The sequence below is a fragment of the Zosterops lateralis genome (assembly GCF_965231275.1).
Source record: "Zosterops lateralis genome assembly, chromosome: 3".
NCBI classification, from domain to species: domain Eukaryota; kingdom Metazoa; phylum Chordata; class Aves; order Passeriformes; family Zosteropidae; genus Zosterops; species Zosterops lateralis.
The window spans coordinates 2,543,244-2,566,005 of NC_139764.1; the positions used below are offsets into that span (position 1 = coordinate 2,543,244).

General features: G+C 38.7%; 2 protein-coding genes across 5 annotated transcripts in view; one reads left to right on the forward strand and one right to left on the reverse strand.

Moving 5' to 3' along the window:
- VRK2 (VRK serine/threonine kinase 2) overlaps positions 1 to 1,860 on the forward strand; it is a 36,735-nt gene extending 34,875 nt beyond the window's left edge. For 2 of the 4 annotated variants that reach the window (XM_083856322.1, XM_083856326.1), the window contains one exon: positions 1,380 to 1,860. In XM_083856322.1, coding sequence (XP_083712448.1) covers positions 1,380 to 1,619 — 240 coding nt within the window. In that variant the 3' untranslated portion in view covers positions 1,620 to 1,860. Of the gene's footprint in view, positions 1 to 261; positions 1,275 to 1,379 lie in introns of those variants that run through there. The other 2 variants (XM_083856323.1, XM_083856324.1) reach the window with 2 other exon arrangements.
- FANCL (FA complementation group L) lies at positions 1,596 to 22,530 on the reverse strand. The gene is made up of 14 exons (XM_083856327.1): positions 22,435 to 22,530; positions 20,654 to 20,712; positions 19,587 to 19,647; positions 18,757 to 18,813; positions 17,183 to 17,280; positions 13,604 to 13,700; positions 10,854 to 10,922; positions 5,331 to 5,481; positions 3,577 to 3,660; positions 3,415 to 3,460; positions 3,245 to 3,326; positions 2,361 to 2,477; positions 2,010 to 2,081; positions 1,596 to 1,696 (listed from the first exon to the last, which is right to left on the reverse strand). Exons 1-14 carry the CDS (start codon positions 22,525 to 22,527, stop codon positions 1,661 to 1,663), a joined length of 1,122 nt encoding a protein of 373 aa, XP_083712453.1. The 5' UTR covers positions 22,528 to 22,530; the 3' UTR covers positions 1,596 to 1,660.
- Positions 22,531 to 22,762: the final 232 nt, after the last annotated feature.

The window sequence follows — 22,762 nt, forward strand, 5'->3', positions numbered from 1 at the left end:
TTGTCTTACTCTTCAAATGTACAGGGAAAAAAAAGAAAAAAATGAATCAGTTTTAGTACAAATAACACAGCACCACATCCATCTCAATGATCACCCTGTGCTCTGTTCTCTGGAGCTCTGGTGTATTTTAGTGAGGGGATTCCACCCTGGTTTTCTTTCATATAAACAAATAACTTGGTTAAATGAGGGCAGTTTCTAATGGACACAAAAATGCAACTTTAAAGGTAGCTTTATGATTAATCCAAAATTCTTTGCTTCAAGCAGTCTGATCATCCCTGCCTGGAGACTCCGGTACAGGCTGGGAGAGGGAAGCAGCAAAAGCACAGCTGTACCTGAGAGCACCAGGCAGGACAGTGGTGAGCAGAACCATCCTGGGAGATGTTTTGGCTGCTAGCAGGGGAGATGGAGTCTGACAAGTCAAACACAACTTTGGAATAGGAAAAAATTCCAGTGTTACTTCCTAGTCCTCAAATGAAATTTTTTGCAGAAAAGGGACCAGTCGCAGTTAGATTACAATATATGTATTTGGATTTAGTATTTCTAATGGAAAAGCTGCTATTCCAATAGGATTAAATGTACTGTCTCTATGCAGAACAATTCTGTGGTACTCACTGAACGTCCTGCATAATAGGGGGGACTTTAAATGGGTGTCAGATAACATTTAAACCATTTAGATGAGAAAGTAGAGAAGGAAAAAAGGCAGGATGCTCTTAGCTTCATTTTACAGAATTCCTCTCACATAATTCAGAAGCTTGGTAATGGAAAGCTCTGTAGGAAACCAAAGCTGCTCCTGGAGCTAAGGGGCAGTAGAAAAGAGAGTCTTGGCTAAGTGAGAAGTGGGACTGTGGTGTTTGGGGATCCCTTTCAGAGGGGAGGCTGGCCAAGGACAGCATTGCTGCTGTAGAACCACCCAGTCACCCCTGGCCAGCCAGAACAAGCCCCACTCGAGCAGTTTATGTTCTTGTGATGGGCAGAAGCTCAGCTTTACTGTGAAATGCAAAAACTACACAAATCAAACCAGCACATTCAAACTTAAAATCATGTCTTCAGTTTCCAGGATAAACCTTTATTAGCAGAAACACAGGAAAGATTGAATATATTAAATGTTTTTGGAAACAAGTCAAAGATAGAGAATAATTTCAGCTGTAGACTTCAATAGTAAATATAGATATGTCTTTTTAGGAGGTGTTTAACCATGCCTTATGTTACACACTTAACATACAATATCCATACCATTGTAAATTCCAGAGGTAAGACTCTCTAAGAATTGTAATGCTTTCTTCAAGGGTAATTTAAATACCTCAATGGCATCTCTGGTTTTTTTTGGTTCACATCTCACTTCATATCAGCTTTATAATCACAGCTTTTTCTCCTCTCAGGAAGACACTGCAAGAGAGCTGCCGCCATTTGACCCCTACAGAATACTCTCAGAATCCCGAAAGGAACACAATCACTTTGTAGCACCAGTTCCTGCAGCAGCACCCCAGGCTGGTGCTGACACCACTCGTCCCTCCCTCTCTGCTGTGTTTCGGCTGGCATTTGCTGATGAAACCTACCCCTACACTGCAGCTGTGCTGGTGCTTCTGCTGCTCATTGTCCTGTCCTTGGTTCTGCTTTGATGGTGCTGTTCCCCTCTCTTCAGTGGGCGTGCAGTTTTCTCCTAGAGTTTCTTCATTGAAGATTTCAGTGTCAGGGGCTTGAAAAAGAAGTTTTTAAATAATCCTGTCAGTACATGCCTTTTACAGGCAAGTTCTCATCTGCACTCAATAGTTATGGATTCTCTGAACTATTTATGCTGGTTTCTGCTATAAATGTTGGGATTCTTTTTGTTGTGTTTAACTGAACCTTTTGTTACAGCATTAAAAAAGTATCATTAAATATAATGGAGTGTGGTCTTTAATTACTCTGGCATTAGTGTGAGGCTGTCTTTATACTGTGTCAGAAGATCTTTAGTTAAACACTGATGCATTTGCCTTTTCCACTCTAGCTCACTCCTTGGATTTCCTTACCTTATTACAGTAGGGACATTCACCAAAGATGACATTAAGACTCTGTCTGCTGGTAGGAAGGCCTTGTAGCCACTGCAACACAAGAAGAGGGTTAAAAGGCACATTGGTTTCATCTCCAATTTAAGAAACATCTGTTAATTACTAGAGTTCAGCTGCTGAACATCTGACAGGGTCCATGCAAAATCAGAGGGTGGTTCCCTTTCCCAGAGAGCTCATGTAGGAATTGGGGGTGACAAGTGATTGCCATAATGTCTCCTTGCTTAATGCAGAATGGGAGTTGACAGTGCTTGTTGTCCAGAATGTAGCAGCTACTGATCAATAATGAGTAGTCTGTGCCATGGGTCACTTTACCTCGTAGAGACAGGCCTGGTGGAAGGGCTGCCCGCAGCGAGGGTCATCACACACGTGGTTGGGCATGCTGCCGTCCAGCCGGTAGGCGTAGCAGATCCCACACTCTTTGGAAAAGTCCTGCAACACACCAGAGCAGCTGAAGGGAAGGGGTGTGCACTGCTAGCACACAAACAGCGTCACCTATGGTTTGGCTTTTGCAGTTTCTGTTGGCTGGAATTACTGTTTTTTGCCTTTAAGACACACATGTTTATGTCACAATGGCGTAGAGTGACACTGGGTTCCAGGTGTGCAAGACTTAACTGGGTTATACTTCATCCCCTTACTGAATTACATCTCATTCAACAAGCATTTTCATACTTTTGGGCACTTTTTGTTTTCTTAATCACTATGATTTGTCTTTATGGTTTGACATTAGACACAAACCCTCAGATCTTTGTCTGGAAGCTTCATGAGTGAAAGCAAAGCTCGCAATACATAATATAAAAATTTAACTCCTGGTTTGTTTGGAATGCACGAGTATTTGGATGGCCTCTTGTCCCCTCTAAGCAGCTCCACCTAATTAGAACTGAAGTCATCAACATCCATAACAGAATGTTTGGATTTCCCAAATCTCATTAGCCACTCTGGAACTTCCTCTTTTCTTTTTAATAGTGGAGCCTGTTATTAATGGCCTCACTGCTATGAAGGCCACAGGGAAGTGTGCACCTCTAATCAAAGGTTAACAAGCTCTGAGGACTGTTGCTTGAAGTTCAGAAGTCCTTGTGACAATGTATTCATCCAATTACCTCCCAAAAGTCCCTGATTTGCCCTGGCTCTTAGAAAGTGACCATTTAAATGTGACTGATTCAGCAGTAAGGACTGATTGTTTACCAAAACCAACTTACGCTTTTTTCCAACACCACACGAGATGGAAAATCAATTTCTAGGAGCTCTCTCAAGTTTTGTAACAAACTGACTTCTGGATCCCTGCCAGCGGGAGAGAGGAAGAGAAGAAATTCACACAAGGAATGGCAAACACCGTTTGGGTTTCTGGCCTGCTTTACCAGACACTCACCACAAGTGCATGTTGTTGTTGAGTTTAGTTCTCAGAGGGTTCACTTCTGCAAACAACAGACAGGAGTAATGGCATCACCCCAGTGAACCTCACAGGTTTCAGGTAAGGATTGGATCAGAGATCTGAGTCCAGAGGAGAAACAAGTGGAATTTGCTGCCTTACCATGATCTGCTCCAAGGAAATAACATTCTGGAAGCATGTTTGGATGGTGAGGATCTACCTCTATATTCACTGAGACATTGTTCCCTGTAAGGAGAAAGCAAGGCCATGGGGAAGCTTTGCAGTCAAGGATTTGAAAAAGGAACTATTTTTAAAAGCAGTTTGAAATTGGTTAACTCAGGCCAAATAATAACAAAGTTGGGAAGTATCCAAATGATTGTACAAAATATCAGTATATATTAAATATTTACATTTCCACAAACTGTAATTAAAAATAGCAACTGATCAAACAAACCTGCCAGGCCTGTGTTACTTTTAGACTTGGTTAACCTTTACACTTATTTGGAAATAAACGTAATCAACCCAAGCCAGATGACAAAATCCATCCAAAATCTTGGTGGAACTTTAAAGGTAGAGACCTGTAACTTAATAATTCATCTTTATCTTTTATAGTCAAGGAGGAGCCCAAACCCAATATTAAGCAGCAGAAGTCAGTCCCCTCCCCAGCAAATTCCAGGACCAAGACAACAATGCTGTATTTTTGAAAGAACAAACGTTTGGCTTTACAAGACGCCCCACCATCCCTGGAAGGGCTCTGTTCCTCAGAGCTGCTCTGGATCCAGCTCCAAAACATCACAGCAGAGTCTCTTCTGAACAAGCCCAGGTGAAACCCAACCTTTTCTGTAATTAAAGCTGTGTTAGGCTTTCCATCCTGGAAGAAGTGGGAATGAATGAAATCAAAATTCAGTGGTAGCTGAAGGTTCTCTGTGCCTGACAACAAAGGGCTCAAAACCCCGTCCTTCCCCTGCTCAGCTGCTCCAAGGCACTTTTTGAGGCTTTTCTTCCCTTTTCCTTGGCCTGTAGCAAAGGGCAGCAGGACCAGGACAAAGCCCCCCTGAATGCACACAACGTGGGGTCTGCCCCACCTCATTCCAGCCTTGTTGAACTTTTCTTGTCCTTCCCTCCACTCCCACAAAGCAGTTCCCCTCTAGCTCCTTCCTCCCTCCCTCTACAGCTGTAAGGGACAACATGTGTCCACTCTGTATTCTCACATTTCTACAATTTGCTATTGGTGATGTCGATTTCAGTTGAAAATCAGCACTTTTCTGGCAAGGATAACATCCCCCAGCATTTCCAGCCTCAGACAGTTGCAATTACAACTCCTTATCTTACATACTGAATTATAAAATTCTTTATCCTATTTATATTAAGACCTTAAAATGCCAGACATCAGCATATAAACTAAGGGACATTTTCAGGTGGTTAACAGGGAAGCCTCATTTCCTCTCTTTTTATTTCCTTGTCCTTTCCCTCTTTACCTACCTTTTCCCCCTTGGGCTGCCCTCTAATATTACTTCCACTAGGATGAATCTAAAGTTTAAAAATGTGGAATTTGTGACTGAGGTAAGGTCTTCACCTAATCTGACTTTTTACAAATACTGATTTTTCTTGGGTTACCATGCAAGTGCTCAGCTGTTGACAGTTCAGTGCTCTTAATGTACAAATACACAAGGTTTTCCTGCAGAAATTTTCATTTATCTGACACCAGAAAGTTGCAATGAATTTCCCAAACAGGATCAGCATTCTGTTGTGGAAAGTTTTTTTTTATATGCAAAAAAGAGTTCTGTCTTTGGCTTTGGGAAAGGAAAGGCATCACTTAAAACCAAAGAAGCACCATCTGACGAGACAAGCAAAACAAAACAGTTCCCTGAGTTTTACTTCTCAAATCCACTATATCCCTTTAAATCTTTTCCCACCTATTGCAATTCTTCTGGTTGTAGCACTCCGTGTGGGATTTTCTGGCTCAAGCACCCATGTCTTCCCATCGATTTCATCAAGGGCATCCCAGAATTCCTTCAGCAACTCCAAGGCTGCCAGGAACTGGTTGTAAATGTCTATTAAGGAGTTCTAAGAAAATAAGAAGTTTAAACAGATTTCACTGAGGTTCCACCACCAGCCTGAGAGAATACTTAAAAACGAATTTATTTATTTAAGGAATGTTGAAATCTGTGTGTGTGCCCCAATGTATTGTGATAGCATAACACATGGAATATCACCTAACAACCTCATCATTATCTCAAAATTAGGCAGCATAAAAACAGGTGCTTAAGATCAGCTTTCAAACCCTCTAAATAAGGCACAAGAAGGAGAAATCATCTAATAAGCAGAAGATTACACATGGGGGATTTCAATATTTGAGAGTGGATTACACAGAATCAGAAATATCTTTCATTAGACAGGACAATATACAGGGCAGCAGTGCAAAAGAAATCTTTTGAAACCATCAGTGGGCAAAAAGACATCACCATTTCCCCAGGAAAACACTCCTGCAAGAGGAGAAAATACTTGGTGGTCAAGTGAACCCTTTGCAGGTGCAGATGCCCAGAGAGGGACAGATTTTAGATATCCTGAGGTTCCAAAGAAAAAGCAAATTAAATGTTCTGTTCTCAGACAGGTATTTTTCTATGAATTAAACAAAATACAGAAGGAATGGTTTCCTTTAATCTGTAGTGATTATAGCCTTCCTTTCTCACCTGGACAAGGAATAGCAAATTATCTGAGTGTTCTCAGATGAAGAAATATAATTTTTCTACATAATAACTTTTTATATTTTGTGCATGTGTGTATTAGACAGAAACAGCATAGCTTGGAAATAAAAGGCTACTTTTTTCCTGCTGTTGTTAAATTATATTAAAGTAGGAAAGCACCTAAGCAGAGAAGTGTGAATTCTGGCAATCTCAAAATGTAACGCTTATTATCTTTAAAAGCATTTTGCTACTTTTATAATAGTTGAAGTGATATAATAGTGTCAGTCACTTAACCACATCTTAGAGTATAGTATCTTCATCTTAAGTACTATTATTTCCAGTATTTTAATAATTTTCACACAGTCCTGAAATGTGATCTTTTGTGCTCTGATGACACTTAAATTAATAGCATAATTTTCTGGTACTTGCAACAGTTGCTTTCCATTTTGATTTTTTACATTTTTCTATATCACATACAGATAAATCCTCTAATAATCATTTTTATCTTTATCTTCTGGGAATTCAAAGGGTTTCACTAGAAAAAAGAAACATCAAGGGATTATAACCCACAGATAAGTTTTAAAATCCAATTAATTTTAATACTAATTGTAATTTTTCAATGATGCTCCTTAAAAAGGTAGTTAAATCTTTTTTTTCCCTGTACTGTTCATTTGATCTTATTTGCATGCTTCACTGATGTTGCCAGCTGGCTCCTGCTATATACATAAATGCATCTATAGCTATTTAAATACATCACCTGCTTGTCATGCAAACCATGAAAACTCCAAGATTCCTTTTTATTTGATTAATCAACTAATTTTTGGTCACTGCCCAGCACTTTCAGAACAGCCTGAGATCACACTTTTCTTTGGCCTAAATTACACCAAGTTAATAATGTCAAATAGAACACACTCTGTTTCATGGTCCCCCTTGTACAAATGAATTAGAATTTGTGTGAAATGTGTCAAAATTCTTTGGAAAATAAGCCATTCATCATTCAGACTTGTCAATGTTGCTCACCTGGGCTGTAAAAGCACCCACAAAGCCAAACTGGTTCCCCCATCCTCCATAAATGCACTGGCTGTGATGGGTCCCAGGAACTGTGACCCCAATGTCATCTCTGTGTTATCAGACTCTGTGGATCCCACATCCATTTGCCCAGGGAAAATCAGATCCTCTGGACCTCCCTGTCTCCGAGGGGAACACACCTTCTCTTGTACCAGGAAAGTATGTCATTCCTCAAGGTTTTTATTTCCATTTCAATCCCCTGCACTCTCATCTCCACCTCATCACCAAGCCCTTCATGCCAATTCCTCTCTTCCTTCAATTCAAACATTCTCCCAAGTCCACCCTTATTGCCCATATACCATTCCTTCCAATCAAAGGAATAAGAGGGAATGGCAAAAAATGTTACTCTACTCTTGGTTCTTATTTCTAGAGTCACAGAGGCTGGGAAGAATAAAGAGAAAATCTTGAGTCTGTGCCTGCCAAAAAACCAATGAAGCCTTTCAGGAACTTTTAAGAAGTGCTGTAACCTATATGGCTGTTCTGCCAAATTTCAAGCATCTGCTCCAAATCTTGGATGAACTAAATAGTAATCTAATGGCAGTAAAAACAGTTCTAATTAAAGTAAATACAGAACAATTGATTGCAAATTATTTTTCAAAAACATATGAAAATGTCATCTTTATTCTGAGATATTTTCGGCTAAAATTCTTTCTAACAGAAAATTTGCTTATCCAAAATTAAAACAACTGCAAAGCCTCCTAATTGGAAAGGTGAAATAGCCTAAACTATAGGTGCCATTACCTACTTGCACTTCATGAATTTATAAATAAAATACAATTTAATAAAGCAAAACAGTCATTAAATGGTAAAAGGACCACTTAAAGAATTTATGATTCCTTAGATTTGTTTGGAAACAGTTTCTCATCAACAGTAGCTTAAAAATTTTCCCTCTTTAACAGAAGTCAAGACAAGACACAAGCCTGAAATCTTTATAAAGTGTCTTGTCAACCATCTCCATTTTCTGCATTAACAGCTGGTGCCTGTGAAGTTCCCTTGCCAAGAAAAAGCACAACTATGATGCTTTTTATTGTGTTTTCATCTAAATAAGCCAAGAATAATCTCATTCCTGCCACTCCACCTTCTGCACTTTGCATTCCCTGTTCCCTTGCTGGCTGCTGCATGACCTCATTAGTCATTAATTCCCACTCCTGCGACCTTCATGTAGCCCAGCCAGGTGGGCAGTGGTCAGTCTGGAAACCTTACCCTGACGTGAGATGCCCTGATTCTGTAGAACCTCACTCCCAGCGTGCATTAAAATCAGAGACAGCACATTTATCTGGTTCTTTAGAAAAAGGCTGTAACAGAAATAAGTAGATGTTCTTGCACTTGTCATTGAGAAGCACTCTGCATTTATTTGGCACTTAGAACAGGAGCAGCAGCAGCATTGCCCTTGGTGCTGATTTCTTACTACTCTAAAACGTCTCCTCTGAGCCAGAATCCACTGGCTGTTGCTGCTCATGCTGTGAGACACCTGCACTGGCTACTGGGCTTGTCATGACGCACAAAACCCACCATCTTCAGCTTGACATTGTGCAAGTTATAATTATTCATCCAAATGAATATGTCAGAGCAGCAGCAGCAGACCTCTCATCAGAGCAAAAGAAAAATACATCAAAACATTATCAACCCAGCAGGAAGACAGGGACCATAAGGAAAATTACCCATTTGTAATATGGATGCCATAAAGCCATGTCTATTATTATACAGAAGGGGGAAAAAAAAAAAAGAAGAAAAAAAAAAAGCCAACAACCCCTCAAGTTTAAAATCCATGAGCCTGAAATAGGCAGCAGCACACACAGGGGGTTGGAAAGAAAAATCAATTACCTGCAATCTATTTATATTTTCTTTCATAGGAGTTTATATTCTAATGGTGCCACAGCACCAATTTAGTTAAGCCTTGTCAATTTATACTTTAAAGGCATAATATTAAAAGTTCAACACCAATTGGTACCAAAACACCATGTTATTTCACTAGAGAAGGGGTGTAGCCTACTCTTTTTCCCTTTTAGGAACCAAAATTTTCGTGCACTTGAGTACATGCTGAATTCTGCTACCAGTGGTGTTGCAGCATTATCTAAGCTTAACCCATATTTTATCATGTTGTGAGGGCTGCTCGCCGCAGTGATTCCCACACATTTGGAAAATAAACACAATCTACACAATTACCAAAGCCCTTTGTCCCCACAAGTGTTGGGTTCATGTCACCCACACACATAAGGTCAATTTGCAAAAGCTGCTGTAGAGCTGAAGCATTTTTGTCTGCTGGTATTTGGTTCAGGATTAGAGCAGGCTCTCTGCAGCTGGAATTAGTGTCTCATGATTTCAAAACAGGCTCTTCACTTACACACAAACACCTTTTGTTCATGTCTTCAAACAGTCCCCAGGTAATTCTAACTGTACAAAGATTTTAAGCATCAGAGTGTTGTAATTTTAAGAGGATTTTTCCTTGGCTGTAGTGCCAGTATCAGTATATCCACCCCCATTTTTAACTTGTAAAGAGCTGCTCCGTGTCAGGTTTTTCCAGAACATTTTATTAAAACATGAGCCCATCTTTAAAATTACTAACAGTAAACACAAATAAGCAGTCACTGTCAGGAATGTTTGAAATGTTGCTAATTTGAGGCAACATAAGTTGCAAGGCTGTAAAATTAATAAAACACTGTTGAAAGTATGTATTGAGATTAAACACAGCACTTTGAAATCCTGGCCAGAGTGTAGGAACTCCAGTAAAATTTAAGAGAAAAACATTTATTTAAACTGTTCCAAACCATACCAGAGAATCGAAACCTAAAATTACATAAATAAATACATTTTTCATTTGCAGTGGTTGATTCTTTCAGTTATTTCTTCTCAATATTGGTGGGTCTGAGGTGACACACAGAACCTTGAGCTCTGCAGAAAAATCAGATGCCTAGCTGAAACTCATCCTGCTGCAACCTCCCAGACATGTTCCCCATGTAAATTATTTATTGCTGGGTAGCAACCCTTGTGAGAGTTAAACTTATCAGGTGCAATCATTTATGTAAAAACTATTTTCCCAATTTAAATGAAATATCAATGATTTTCTACATATAATTCAAATTAACTTGTATCTGAGTGGTCATATCTAAATTAATTTAATAAAACACACATGCTGTATTCAGGAAGAAAGGTACATGAAAGACACACAAAAGACAAAGTAGTTCTTCACAGTCATAATGTCAGTTAAACTAAGAAATCAGAATTTCATTAAGTATTTCCTGTATTGATTGTAACTGGAGAAGTTTTATTAAGTTATGAAAAATCTTTAACCAACTGGGAAAAATTCTATAGAGTAACCAACTCCTTTTTTCAATGTCTGTCAACTTTCCAGGGTGTTTCTTTTCTAGAAGACAATAATTCTTCATGCATTTCAGTTTTCCATCATAATTCCTAGAGAATTTTCAGTCATATGAACAGCTTAAAAAAAAAACCCCAACCAGTACATACAATATGCAAGATATACCTCATGGCATGGAGGATATATAGGGTGCTCTGAGAAGGAATATGGAGTTCAGTGTTATTACATTTTCATGAGCACATACAGAACTAATATGCACACAGGGAGAAAAGCTGGAGTTAAAAACCAAACCCAACCCCTTGCTACCACCCTTCCATTGCATATGTATTTTTTATTAAAAAAAAGCTGCCTAGTCCAGTAGTTACCTGTGGCATCCAGGAAACAGCAAATGGAACAGGAAAATCCACAAGGCAACCTGGTGGTTCTGTAGGATACTGAGGGAGGGAAAGAAAATACAGTTTGGGATTTTTTTTTTTTCTTAGAGATTTAAAGTCAGACTGATACTCATCTGCCAAATTTGATAACAAAATATGATCACTTCAAGCATCTTGAGAACTTGGCTCTGAGAGGAAACAGTATGTAAAGCATTTTCAGGAACAGTTATGAATGTTAATTATCATTTAAAGAAGAAAGCTACGTGTAAATGTTTTATATATCAATATTTAGTAAAGGCAGGAGAATCACAATTTTCTGTGTTTAGTGGTCACAAAGGCACATTAAAGAAACCTTAAAACACAAGGCATGAAATATTTTTTAAAGATTTCTCCTCAATTACCCATACTGGATAGCAAAGTTTAAAAATCAAACAACCCTTCCATGAGTCAATAACTGATTTTCATTTAAGCTAACTATTTGTCCTGATTAGCAACATTTTGTTTTTTAAAACTGAAAGTAATCTACAGTCCTTAACTATTTAGAAAGGGACAAGTGAATATAAACCCAAAATTAAAACAAAGCCTCAATCCCAATCAAGAGATAACATAAGAAAAAGCTTTTACAGGCTGTATTAAAAAAAAAAAAAAAAAAAAAAAAAAAAAAAAAAAAAGCTATAAAAGGTTTGATAACTCCATGGCACCTTAGCTTATTACAGTTACAATCAAATACGTGTGTCAGAAATCATTGTATTATTCTTTAGGTCAATTTAAACAATTATTAAATACAATATTTATATTGGTTTTCTGAGCATGCAGCTAACTTTACCTAGAGAAAGCATGTTCATACCCCTTGCCAGATCATTCAGAGAATTACCAAAGTGTCTTAATTACTACACAACAGGCAAATCCTTGCAGTGGCCTGTTCGAAGCCTTGGGGTCTGAAATGCTCCTGCACTGATCTCAATCAAAGAAACAGCATAACAAAAATAAACACACTTTTATTAAAGTGTGTTATCCAAGGAAATGTCTTTCCCAACAAATACTGCAGCCAAGTCTTCTTAAATGTAGTGTCTGTGTGTATGAAGGCAAATCAAATCCCCGTGTCACCAAAACAATGTTTCACACACAGATTTTGTCTGGCAAGTTTAAATGCCACGTATGGTTTAAAAAGGACAAGCAATTGATCTTTCATCATCAAAACCACTTGAAAACAAAATGAAAAAAAAAAAAAGGAAAAAAAGGAAAGAAAAAAGATGATTACTTACTAAGACATACAAGTGTGATAATCTAATCCTTTTATTGCATACATCTTTAGTTGTTAGATGGTGCTTTCTTCTGCTATGAGGAGTATTCAGCTATTTTATTACTATCAAAAAACCCCCACAAGTTTGTACAAGGACAGAAAATGGGAATCTCCATTCCCTCAGGACAGGGCTAAGTTAAGGCTGAACAGAAGCAGCCAATGCACAAGTGGTCAGTGTTTGACCATGGCAGCTGCTTGGGAAAAATGAATATTGCACTCTAATTTTTCTGCATTTTTATACTTTCTAACAGTTAAAATACTTTACACTTCTGTTGTCCTAAAAGCAAGAAAACCTTAGGGCAACAGGCTGCACCTAATTTCTAGTCTCACACAAAGCATTGTATTTATCCCTTATAAACAACACAACCTGGTTTGTCTCCTTGCACATTAAATAGACCATAATTGTACTTCCTGATGGATTTTTCCATCAGTGTATTTAAATAATGGACTGACTAGCAAATTAATTATGCACTCATTACTCTCTGCATGTAGAACAGTTTTACTCTTTTTAAAAATCCACTTGAGCAACACTCATTCCCAAACAGTGTTTTTTTCCCCGCCTTTTCCCCTTCAAAGGTAAAGCTTGTTCATGTTAAGTAAGACTTAAAAACTCCTGGTTTGTAAAGGAATGCAGGATGCCTGTGAAGGTGGGATTTAATCCTCATGCTTTCAAGATCACAAGATTATCACAAGATGATGGACCAAAAAACAACACCCAGACACTTTTAGATCCCTTTTTCCCCTGCACTGATTTTCTGAAGACAACAGTTATTGCCATGCAATTGTCATCACAGGGCCTGGATATTCACTGTCTCTGAGGAGAGATTTGTGCCTTGAAATGAGACATTCTATGAAGAAATGTTGTAATTTGAGTTCAGTGATAAGTACCAGGAAGAATTAAGATTTTTCTGTTTCTGCAAATGCCATGAGTTTGATTTGCAAGTACTGTCAAAATGAGACGTTTATTTAGACTAAAAAGAAATAATTTTTCTGACTGACTTCAGCTTCTCATAAATCTTTACATCTCTGACTTTAACAGCAAGACTTGCTAATAACCAACCCAACATCCTCTAATTCTTTTTCTATGCACAGTCTCTGGATGGATGATAATGAAGGAAAGTCTCCCAGATGGCCTTGTCTATAATCCAGTAAAATGAGTGCAATATCAAAGTGTTTTTTTTCATGTGATGCACAGTTGCATCTTACAAATAACCATAATCCAATATTAATTTTAAATATAGTTAGTCTGAAAACTCAAAAAAAAAAAAAACTCAAAAAAAAAAAAAAAAAAAAAAAAAAAAAAAAAAAAAAACCTGACCTATTACCTTGCAGAACAGACACTCCAGCAAACACATCAACCCTATGAAATCCTAATGAATTAAGAAAAATCAATTTATTTCAAGGAAGCCTCAAGATATTGTGTCCCACATCAATTTACCTTTGCATTTAACTTGAGAGTGATGAGATGCTGTCGACCACAAGAGTCTTCAGCTTTTAACTTGACTGTGGTCAGCCCAGTGTCCACAAAGGCCACTCTGGAAGAAAGAAGAAAACTCTCAGAGCCCTGCAAGAAGTGCAGAGTTTGAAAGGCCTGCAATACTCTGATTAGCCTGTTACAAATATTAATCAGAGGGAGGCCTATATGCCAAGCATTTCTGCTGCTGCAGATTTACTGCTGTTAATACACCAGCCTAGTGCCTAATGCAGTCATATATCTCTGGGTTATTTACAACGTGTGTCAGGGCTCACGCTGTGGTCAGTGAGCACCGTGTTTCAGTTTTCCATCACCGAAACCTTTGACACACACAGCATGTTCCTGTCAGCCTCTACTTATGTACACATTAAACTTCCTGTCAAATCTTTGATCCATTTCTGCAGTTTCTTACTCTATGAGACTTTTATGCTCCTGATTTGCTTTTCTCTTCAATGAAGTTCTCTTTTATTATCAATAGTATTGTTGTGGGAAATTCGGTGCGTATGGGTTCATATTGTGAAATCAATTTTCTGCAGAAAATAGTACCCAAACAGGTACAAAATGAGTTATTTATGATGATTTGCCTTCATTTCATGACAGTTTTACACTGTATTCATGCACCCTAGCAAGCAGAAAGTACACACTACATGTGAATAAGTTTTAAAACTTCTGCCTCTTTGCTTAAGGTGTCACTGGTTCGTGATGGATACAATTGTAAAATATATTGTTCTCTAAAGGTGGATTCTGCTTAGTAGATTCAACAATTGCCAAAAAGGTTCAAACCTCCCCATATATTTACCAGTAAAATGGGTATGTGGATACTTTGGCATTTTTACTATGTCATTCCTGTGTAAAGATAAAAAGCAGTCCAAGATAATTGCACAACTTATCACCCAGACTGATGGAAAGGCCTAACAGAGTTCAGAGAGAGCATCTGCTTGCTGGCCTAAGCAACATTCATTTTTTTAAACCACTACATACTAGAAAAAGTCACATGGCTCTCTCAAGTGAAACTGGAAACAGAGTTGTAGAGGCTTGTGGAAGAAAAAGTAGACGTACACTAAAGGGTTGCACATCCCTAGGAAGGAAGGGAAAAGAAGAAAATCATCTGCATAAATGAAACAGCCTCAATTGGAGGGAACTGAAAAATACAGATGGAAAAAGTAGTGGTAGTAAGAAAGGAGAGAGAAATTATTTCTTTAATGCTGATTAAGGCAATATTAAAGTGACCTGCAGATTTCTGGGAGTATTTCTCCACAACAGCTGGAAGAAAGACTTGATAAAAGTGTAACTCAACTGGAGCCAGTTAAACTTGATACACTTAGAAAGAATCAGAGGATTCTTCCTCTAACTGAGGGGGAAAAAAATCATTACTCCTGCTTTGTTCCAACTTTACCTCAAAAGTCTATCAGAGTTTAAACAGATGAGAAACTACCTCTATACCACCCCACTGGCTAGGGAATTCCTAAAGCAGCAGCTAGGGCTCAGCATGGATACTGCAGTGAAAAATGCAGCACTGTCCACACCAAAGCACAACTGGTGCCTGCAGCACCGTGCTGCAAAGATCCACAGCAAAGGAAAACAGAAAAAGGGATGCTGCCAAGGCATCTGGGATTTTACTTGTTCTGACACTCATCTTGTTCGGAGCACTTCAATCCTGATTTATAAGAAAAGGATGGATTCTTTAAGTTTAAAGTCACACTTTTTGTATAAACATATAAGGAATTGTGTGCATAGGTGATGTTTCACTTACACAGAATTTTATTCCTCTGTAGGCTCCATCATTTTATCACAAGAAAAAAAAAAAGGAATCAGCATAAAGATGGAAAGCCTTGGGTAAATCTTGGAAGTTCAGCATGACACACAAATGACTGAGAGCACAGGACTAGGCAGGATTCCCTGGAAACGAAGAAGGAAAGAGGAAAAGATACTTTGTATGAAATGAATGGGAAAGTATCAAGCAGAAGAGCTTTGATATTTGAGACAATATGGACTTAAGAGATACCCGCAACCTTTATGAACCTCCATGAAGGGCTTAGGAGTCCTACAGCTGTTTAAGAGTTGATAATTTGCCTTCCCAGGACACGGTCACTGACTCAACCAGCTTGATTAAGGGGAAGTATTAGAAGAGCCTTTCTTATAACTTTACTCCTGCAGTAGTATCTCTCTCTCCTCACAACCCAAATCTTTCAATTTTTCAGTTGGATTTGGGTGCAGTCAGGTTCCAGCACGACTCAAAACTCGCTAGGAATGAGTAAATCTGGGGTACACAACAAGCAAGGGTTTTTTCTAAGAAAAACGCTAAAATAAAGCTCAAATCACTGTGACCAGTGATTGCTCCTCACTGCCAGCACCAAACACAGGCAGTTCTGCTGAAAGACCATCTCAGGATGCTCTTAACTGCCATGCAAATGAAGCATCACCTGCAACTCCAAATCAGTCTCAGTAGAGAGGCTTTCTTAGAGAGTCACTTTAGTGTTAAAAGCACTCTGAAATCAAAGGTGTGACTTGCTAATGGACTTCACATTGCCTGTCCAGGCTATTGTCCTTCCAAGTCAGAGTAAACGTGATGTGATTCCCTATGTGCAGAGCAGTCCTTTGATTAATGACTGACTTCCTCAACCCTTCTTCAAGATTTTGGTTTTTTTTTAATTTGGTTGGTGTTTTGGTTTTTTTATCCATTTTGGGAGAGCAAACATAATTGAAAATTCATTTCTCACGTGTTTAAAAAATTTTACCTGATATTTTCAGACTTGAGTCTGTGAAATTTAAATAGAGCACAGCACGATTACATATTAACAATGGCAATCACTGACTAAAACTCCAGCTGATTTCACAAGGGTGTTTTTAAATCTTTAAATAGAAGTGGGCCTTCAAAGCAAATTCCCATTTAATGTTAATCACATGTTGTTTATTTATGTAGAAATCGGGTGAGAAAACTCAAAACTGTTCTTACACCTAAGACTTCTTTATTTCATTGAGCACAATCCACACTTGGTAAAGTTTTGGGTTGAGAGTTTTTCCCATTCTCCTCTCCAATCATGAATGTTTTGGGTAGATTTACCTTTCTGTGGAATAAATAAAAAAATCCTCTAAGAAGATCCTTGTGCTGTAAAGAGCAGGTTCTTTAAAAATCATTATTCTAATTCTAAAAAAAAGTATGAAATGTTTTTATGAAAGCAGAAAGGTAAACAACAATCAAGCATCATCTGTAGGAATAATCACAACCAGCTGTACAAAATAGGGAAAAAGAGAAATGTAAAAATTAACACTAAATATGTTTAATATACCAGTAGTTTATAGGTCAAAGAAGAAATTATTTCTTAGTAGTGTATCACCTTTCAGCTCAGTTATTTGAGACAGAAAATATCCCTTCAATTGATACAGATTTGTTGGGTGTTTTTAATTTAAAAACAAAGCTAAATCAGTTTCTGAATAGGGTAAATGAACAGAACAAGTACATTTGATACGTTCAACTCACGAACACAAAAGAGGAACTGATGTTCTAAAGAGGATGTTTGTTAAGAACTAAAATAATCATACCTCTTCCAGCCCAGTATTTCTAGATCTCTGACAAGACAGGAGTAGTATTCTGGAGGCCGTGGGATGTGCAGGTCTTGTGCGTTCTTTAAAGCAATTTCCTGTTTAAAAGAACATAAAAAAAAAACCATCATTAAGAGCAATTTCAATATTTTTGCATCTATTTATATGTGATTTTTGCAATTCATTTGGAAATATTAAGCTTATGTAAAATTAACTGTACACTGCACTTCTTTTGTTATAGCCTCCAGCTAAAGCAGACAAAGAAGCTGTTTGGTAAATTACTTCAGATACTGGTAATGAAAACATCTGCAATTTAAAAAAAACCCACAGATGTTGACAACAGAGTCTTCAGATGCAAATATCAAATGCCTCTTTTTCAGCTAATAAATTTGAAGTCAAGCATCTTGACTGAAAGAGCATTTCAAAAGAAGGTTCTATTAAGCCCACAGCTGTCTCCTGGGCTCCACTACCACAAAAGACAACAAATCTATGATATCCCCTGTATTTTATAAATACATAAACTTTGTATAGCAATCAAAAAAACAAAATCAGTTTCTCAGTTTTAATATCACAGGATCCCTTAGAGTAAGTTTTGGTACAGGCACTCATCAAGAATGTAGTAATATCTTGAAAAGAAGTTTTTATGAAAAAGTTAATGTTACTGTGAAAAATAAGCCCTAACCATGTGTTTCAGTTGTGTTGTTCTGCTACTTGTTCTGTAAAAGTGCATTTAAGGTAAAATTATGCTTACAGAACACATGCATGCACGACATTTAGAATAAAATTATTAGTAATTTAAAATAAAATAAATTTAAATAAAACATAATTTATATGACAAGTTTAACAATAATTTCTGCCCAGTTCTCCCACACTGTTGTCAATGTTTTAATTCTCTGCAGTAACTGAGGATTGCTATTTTGAATTAATTATACTTTCACTGCATTCTCATTTTCTGAGTGCTCGTGTACATAGGCAAATAGATAGGGATAACTATTGTAAAATATTACAAAATAGACAAATTAGCAAAAATGCTCACAGAATAATGTTTTACTAATAGATAAGAATTCCCAGTTTCATATTTACTAAAAGGTTTGCTACTCTCCAACTCCAGATCTGAAAAACTTTTAAAAGAAGAATAAACAGCAGCCTCTGAAATATTAGGAGGAAAAAAAAGCAGCTATCTGCATTTATTTGTCAGAATGTTAGATGGTGAAAGCACCTCCAGCAAACCACTGACTGTATAACCCACTGTATAATTAAAAGCCTGCTTTGCCATCTAGACCATAAGAGGAATTCCAAGAAAATCACTGTAAAGAGGATGGCTCTACACTGAGATCCCTTGTTGGGATTTTAAACTTTCTACAGCACTTCAACTTCCAAAGAATACGGTCTCTTAAAATCCTAAAGGATATTTATACAGCTATTGCACGAACAGCATATATACAAAATCACCTCTGGGAAACAGAAAAAAAATAAAGGTATAAATCTGTGGAAGAGTAACCTGTGAAAAACTGAAAGTGAAATGCAAAGCTCTAAGAGCATCCCACATCCCACACATCTATTCTGCCACTCACCAAAACAGTTTTCAGCTCCACCATAAAGCTGACAAGATCTGGGCAGCTGTGCAGCCTCTGGAGGAAAGAGAGGATTAGTTAATTTTCTGCAACTCGTAACTTCTGGTGGTTTAGCCCAACTGTTTTTTCTGGGATTGTCAAACTAAACATAAAAAAGACCAAGTGTATAGCACATGTTTAAATTTTTCAATTAGAGAAGAGAACTCTCCTTACTGAGAAGGAACCATCCCTACTGTCACACCATGTGGCATCACTCATTTATGGATTCATGAAACCAGGTCCATGAGATACAGTGTCTCAAACCAACACCTGTGGCCACAGTTCCCCCTTGGAAACAAAGTATTCTTTGGCACTCAAAGGCTACTGCATCCTTTGGATACTGAGGTGTAGCTCAGATCCCAAGAAAGAACTGAGTCTATTAATAATTAATGTGAATTCTCTTCCTTGCCTCATTAACAACTTGTAAAAAAGTAAACACATTTTTAAAAAAAGACAAAACCTATCTCTAATTGAGAGAAGAAAAATTTCGGTAAAATGTCATCACTTATTAAAAATTGTTCTAGCCTGATCTCAAAAAAAAAAAAAAAAAAAAAAAAAAAAAAAAAAAAAAAAAAAAAAAAAAAAGTTTAATAAATATTTACTAAATTCCATCCACTTCTCATTATATTAACTTATAAATTCTCAGGCATTTAAAAATCAATCTTGGCTCTACAATGAAAGGAATGTTCTTCAACCCTTCAGAGTTTCAGCTTTTCAGCATCATTATAAACAAAGATTTAGGACTGCTTAATAATAATAATATTTAAATGAGTGGCTTTAAACTTGTGTACCTGCTTTAGAATGTGTCGATATCCATGTAGGATCCTCTTCAGACTCCAGCCGCACTCAATCCTAGACAAACAGGGGTTTGTACAAATTATAAATTCCCAGTACACGATTTTTTAGAAAACAGCAGAAAGCCTTCTACACACAACAGCACAACAGCTTTTCTTGGGAAAAAGAAACAAACAAAGGAAGGAAACAATACTTCAAAACTGCTTTGAGTGTCATGTTCAAAGTTATTTAAAACTTCCAAATGTCACCATGCTAAAGCCCATTAAAAATTAAGCACCAACCTGCAAAAGCCAGTCCTGTGCTGAAAACAACAACATAATTCTTGCAAGCGAGTGTGACTTCATAAAATACACTAATATTTAAGAGTGATAACCTGAAAATTCAGAGTTACCTGTAATGCAGTTTTAATTACCTAACCTAGAATGCGATAAAGGCATGGAATGCCACATCTGCTCCCAGTTTGGAGGGGGCTGGCCTAGGCAGAACTGTGGAATACAAAGTTAAAGGCTTTAAAATCCATGTATGTGGATCAGCCCCTTTCACCCCACTTCCCACAGACTGCTGGGATAAACACAGAAATAAGAACAGAAATTCAGGAAAAGGTGGGTCAAACCAATTAATACACAGAAACAGCAAACAGAAAATGAAGTTAACAATCTCTGCTAACCATCATTGCTTACACAATTGCTTCAATTTACAACTTTGCACTGAATTTTCTGTTCCCCAAATAGTGGTATATAAATAATCTATAAATATAAAATATATAAAAATATATTTTTCCCCGAGTGTATTGCTTCATATATGTAAATACAACCAATTAATTACAGCATGTTTCAAAGTTAATTAACAACAAAATATTTTGATACAGGCATTGTTTATTGTCAGCATTTACTAACACTGATGCTGTGCAACTTTGCTGCAAGGTTAAGCTGAAACCAGTGAGAATTAATTAATAACACTGATATTAGAAAAAAAACCAACTCATTTTCACATCCATTATTGCTTTTATCAAAATTAATTTTGTTACACCACACTTGGAAATTCTATCATAAAAATATCTTGCCTGGCATTTTTCAGCTGCAAATCCATTGGTAGCAGTATCCTGATGTGGAAGTCTCTACCCTTGAAAAGAAGTTTTTAGATAATGGGAAGTTAGAAAAAAAAAAAAATAAAAAAATTAGACACTTGTGGAAATGATTCCCCATCAGCTCAGCTACTAAGAAAGAAACTTTGTCTTTTAGGAGTATTATTCAGAATCTCTTTCCTTAGACATAAAAAGCAGCATATGACAGGTACAAATAATGTTGATTTTAATTCTGAAGTTGAAATACTCTTCGACCTTTAATTCACAATATTCAGTAAAAAGTCTCCAGTACATCACATTTCATAAAGTAAACATAACACATTTCAGGAGAAAAAAATAAACCTTATCCAAATCCGGGCAAGACCAAAACACATAATTTAATCCAAGTCATACTACTGTACATGAAAGTTTGTCTTCAACTCCAGTAAAAGTCAAAACAGCTGCTTATCATAAAAGTAACTACACTAAAAAAAAACCTTGGGCGCTGATCCATGGTACATTTCAACAGTTTTACAAACTGTAAACAAAAACCACCCCAAGTACATATTTTTTTTTTCCTCTTAGTGCAGTCTATATGGGGCAGCTTCTAAATCCCCACTACTTGTATTTTCAGTCCTTATCGAGGTCCTCTTTCTACTTTCCTATGGGATGGTCAAGATAAAACTGAAATAAAGCCAGTGAAGCCCCAAAGCAAAGGGGGGAAATAACTTATCTCAAAACCTTTATTCCACACCCTATCCCAGCTCAGCACACCTTGAAATTGGGAGTACTGGGTCTCCAGCACAAATTGGAGTTAATCCAGGGAGGAGCTCTGAGGTGACCAAGAGCTCATAGCTCTCTCATTCCAGGAGAGCCTGAGGGAGCTTGGACTGTTTAGCCTGGAGAAAAGAAGGATCAGGAAAGGACTAAAGAAGGTGCAGCCAGATCTGAGCGACACACACTGACAGGCTGAGAGGTGACAGAAGTACAGGAAATAGCACCTAAACGGGATGAAAAACACTCCTCGTTAATAGTTAAGGGGGAATCAGAGACTGGAACAGGCCATCATCTAAGAGGTACTGGGAGAGATCCACAACCCAACTGCAAATGGTCTAAAGCAACCTCATTAAGGCAGAACTCCTTTCAACCTCAATGACAGCTACATTTTTGACAACGCTAGTGGACACAGCCCACATCTACTTAGAGGAGTAAAGCCTCACGCTATTCCTAAATTAAAACACCTCCGTTCAGAGCCCTGCGTGTGTCATATTTTAAGGAGCCAGAGCTGCTCAGCGTCAGTGCTGGCGAAGGCGGGCTGGGAGCAGCCTGCTCACCCCGCCCCAGGCGCTGGTCTGCCCCTGCACCTCGCTCTCCGCACCCCGAGCGACGACGCGGCCGCTTCGGCTGAAGCCTCACAAGCAAATGAAAGGAAAACATCCACCATCAGTCATTAATGTCAGCTTATACCACAGGCTGTGAACGCGGGCACATTCGGCCTCGCCCCAAAACCACTTTTGTCAGCACAACTAAACCAGCCCAGAAGGCAGCAGGAAGCCGCTCCCTGGGATCCCTCAGGGCAGGGAAACGGCATTCTCCCATCCACATTCCCGGTGGCTCAGCCAGGAGCCCCGGCAAGGCGGGAAACGCTTCTCCCTCAGAGCCAGGCGCGGCACGGCGGGAAGCGGTGCCCCTTCCCCAGATCCGGCAGGGCGGGAAGCACCCCCCACCACCTCCGCCTCAGAGTAAGGTCCGCCGGCCAAGCGGTGCCGGGGCCGCGATACCTGGGCAGAGACAAACCCCTCGTAGGCGGTGCCGCGGCGGTCCTGCGGCAGCAGCAGCGGGCACTGCCAGAGCAGAGCCCGCGCTCCCGCCATCTTCCCGCCCGCCACCGCCGCCGTTCGAACGCGAGGCCCCGCCCCCGCCGGCGGGCGGCACATGCGCCTGAGGGGAAGGGCGGGCCCGCGAGGAGCGGCGCGCGACGCCGAGGCGGGCGCGCGCCTAAGGACGGGCGCGTGGCGCTGCTGGGGGAGCGCGCCTGAGGGGACAAGGGTGTCACTGAGGGGAGGAGCGCACCTGAGGGGACAAGGGTGTCACTGACGGGAGGAGCAC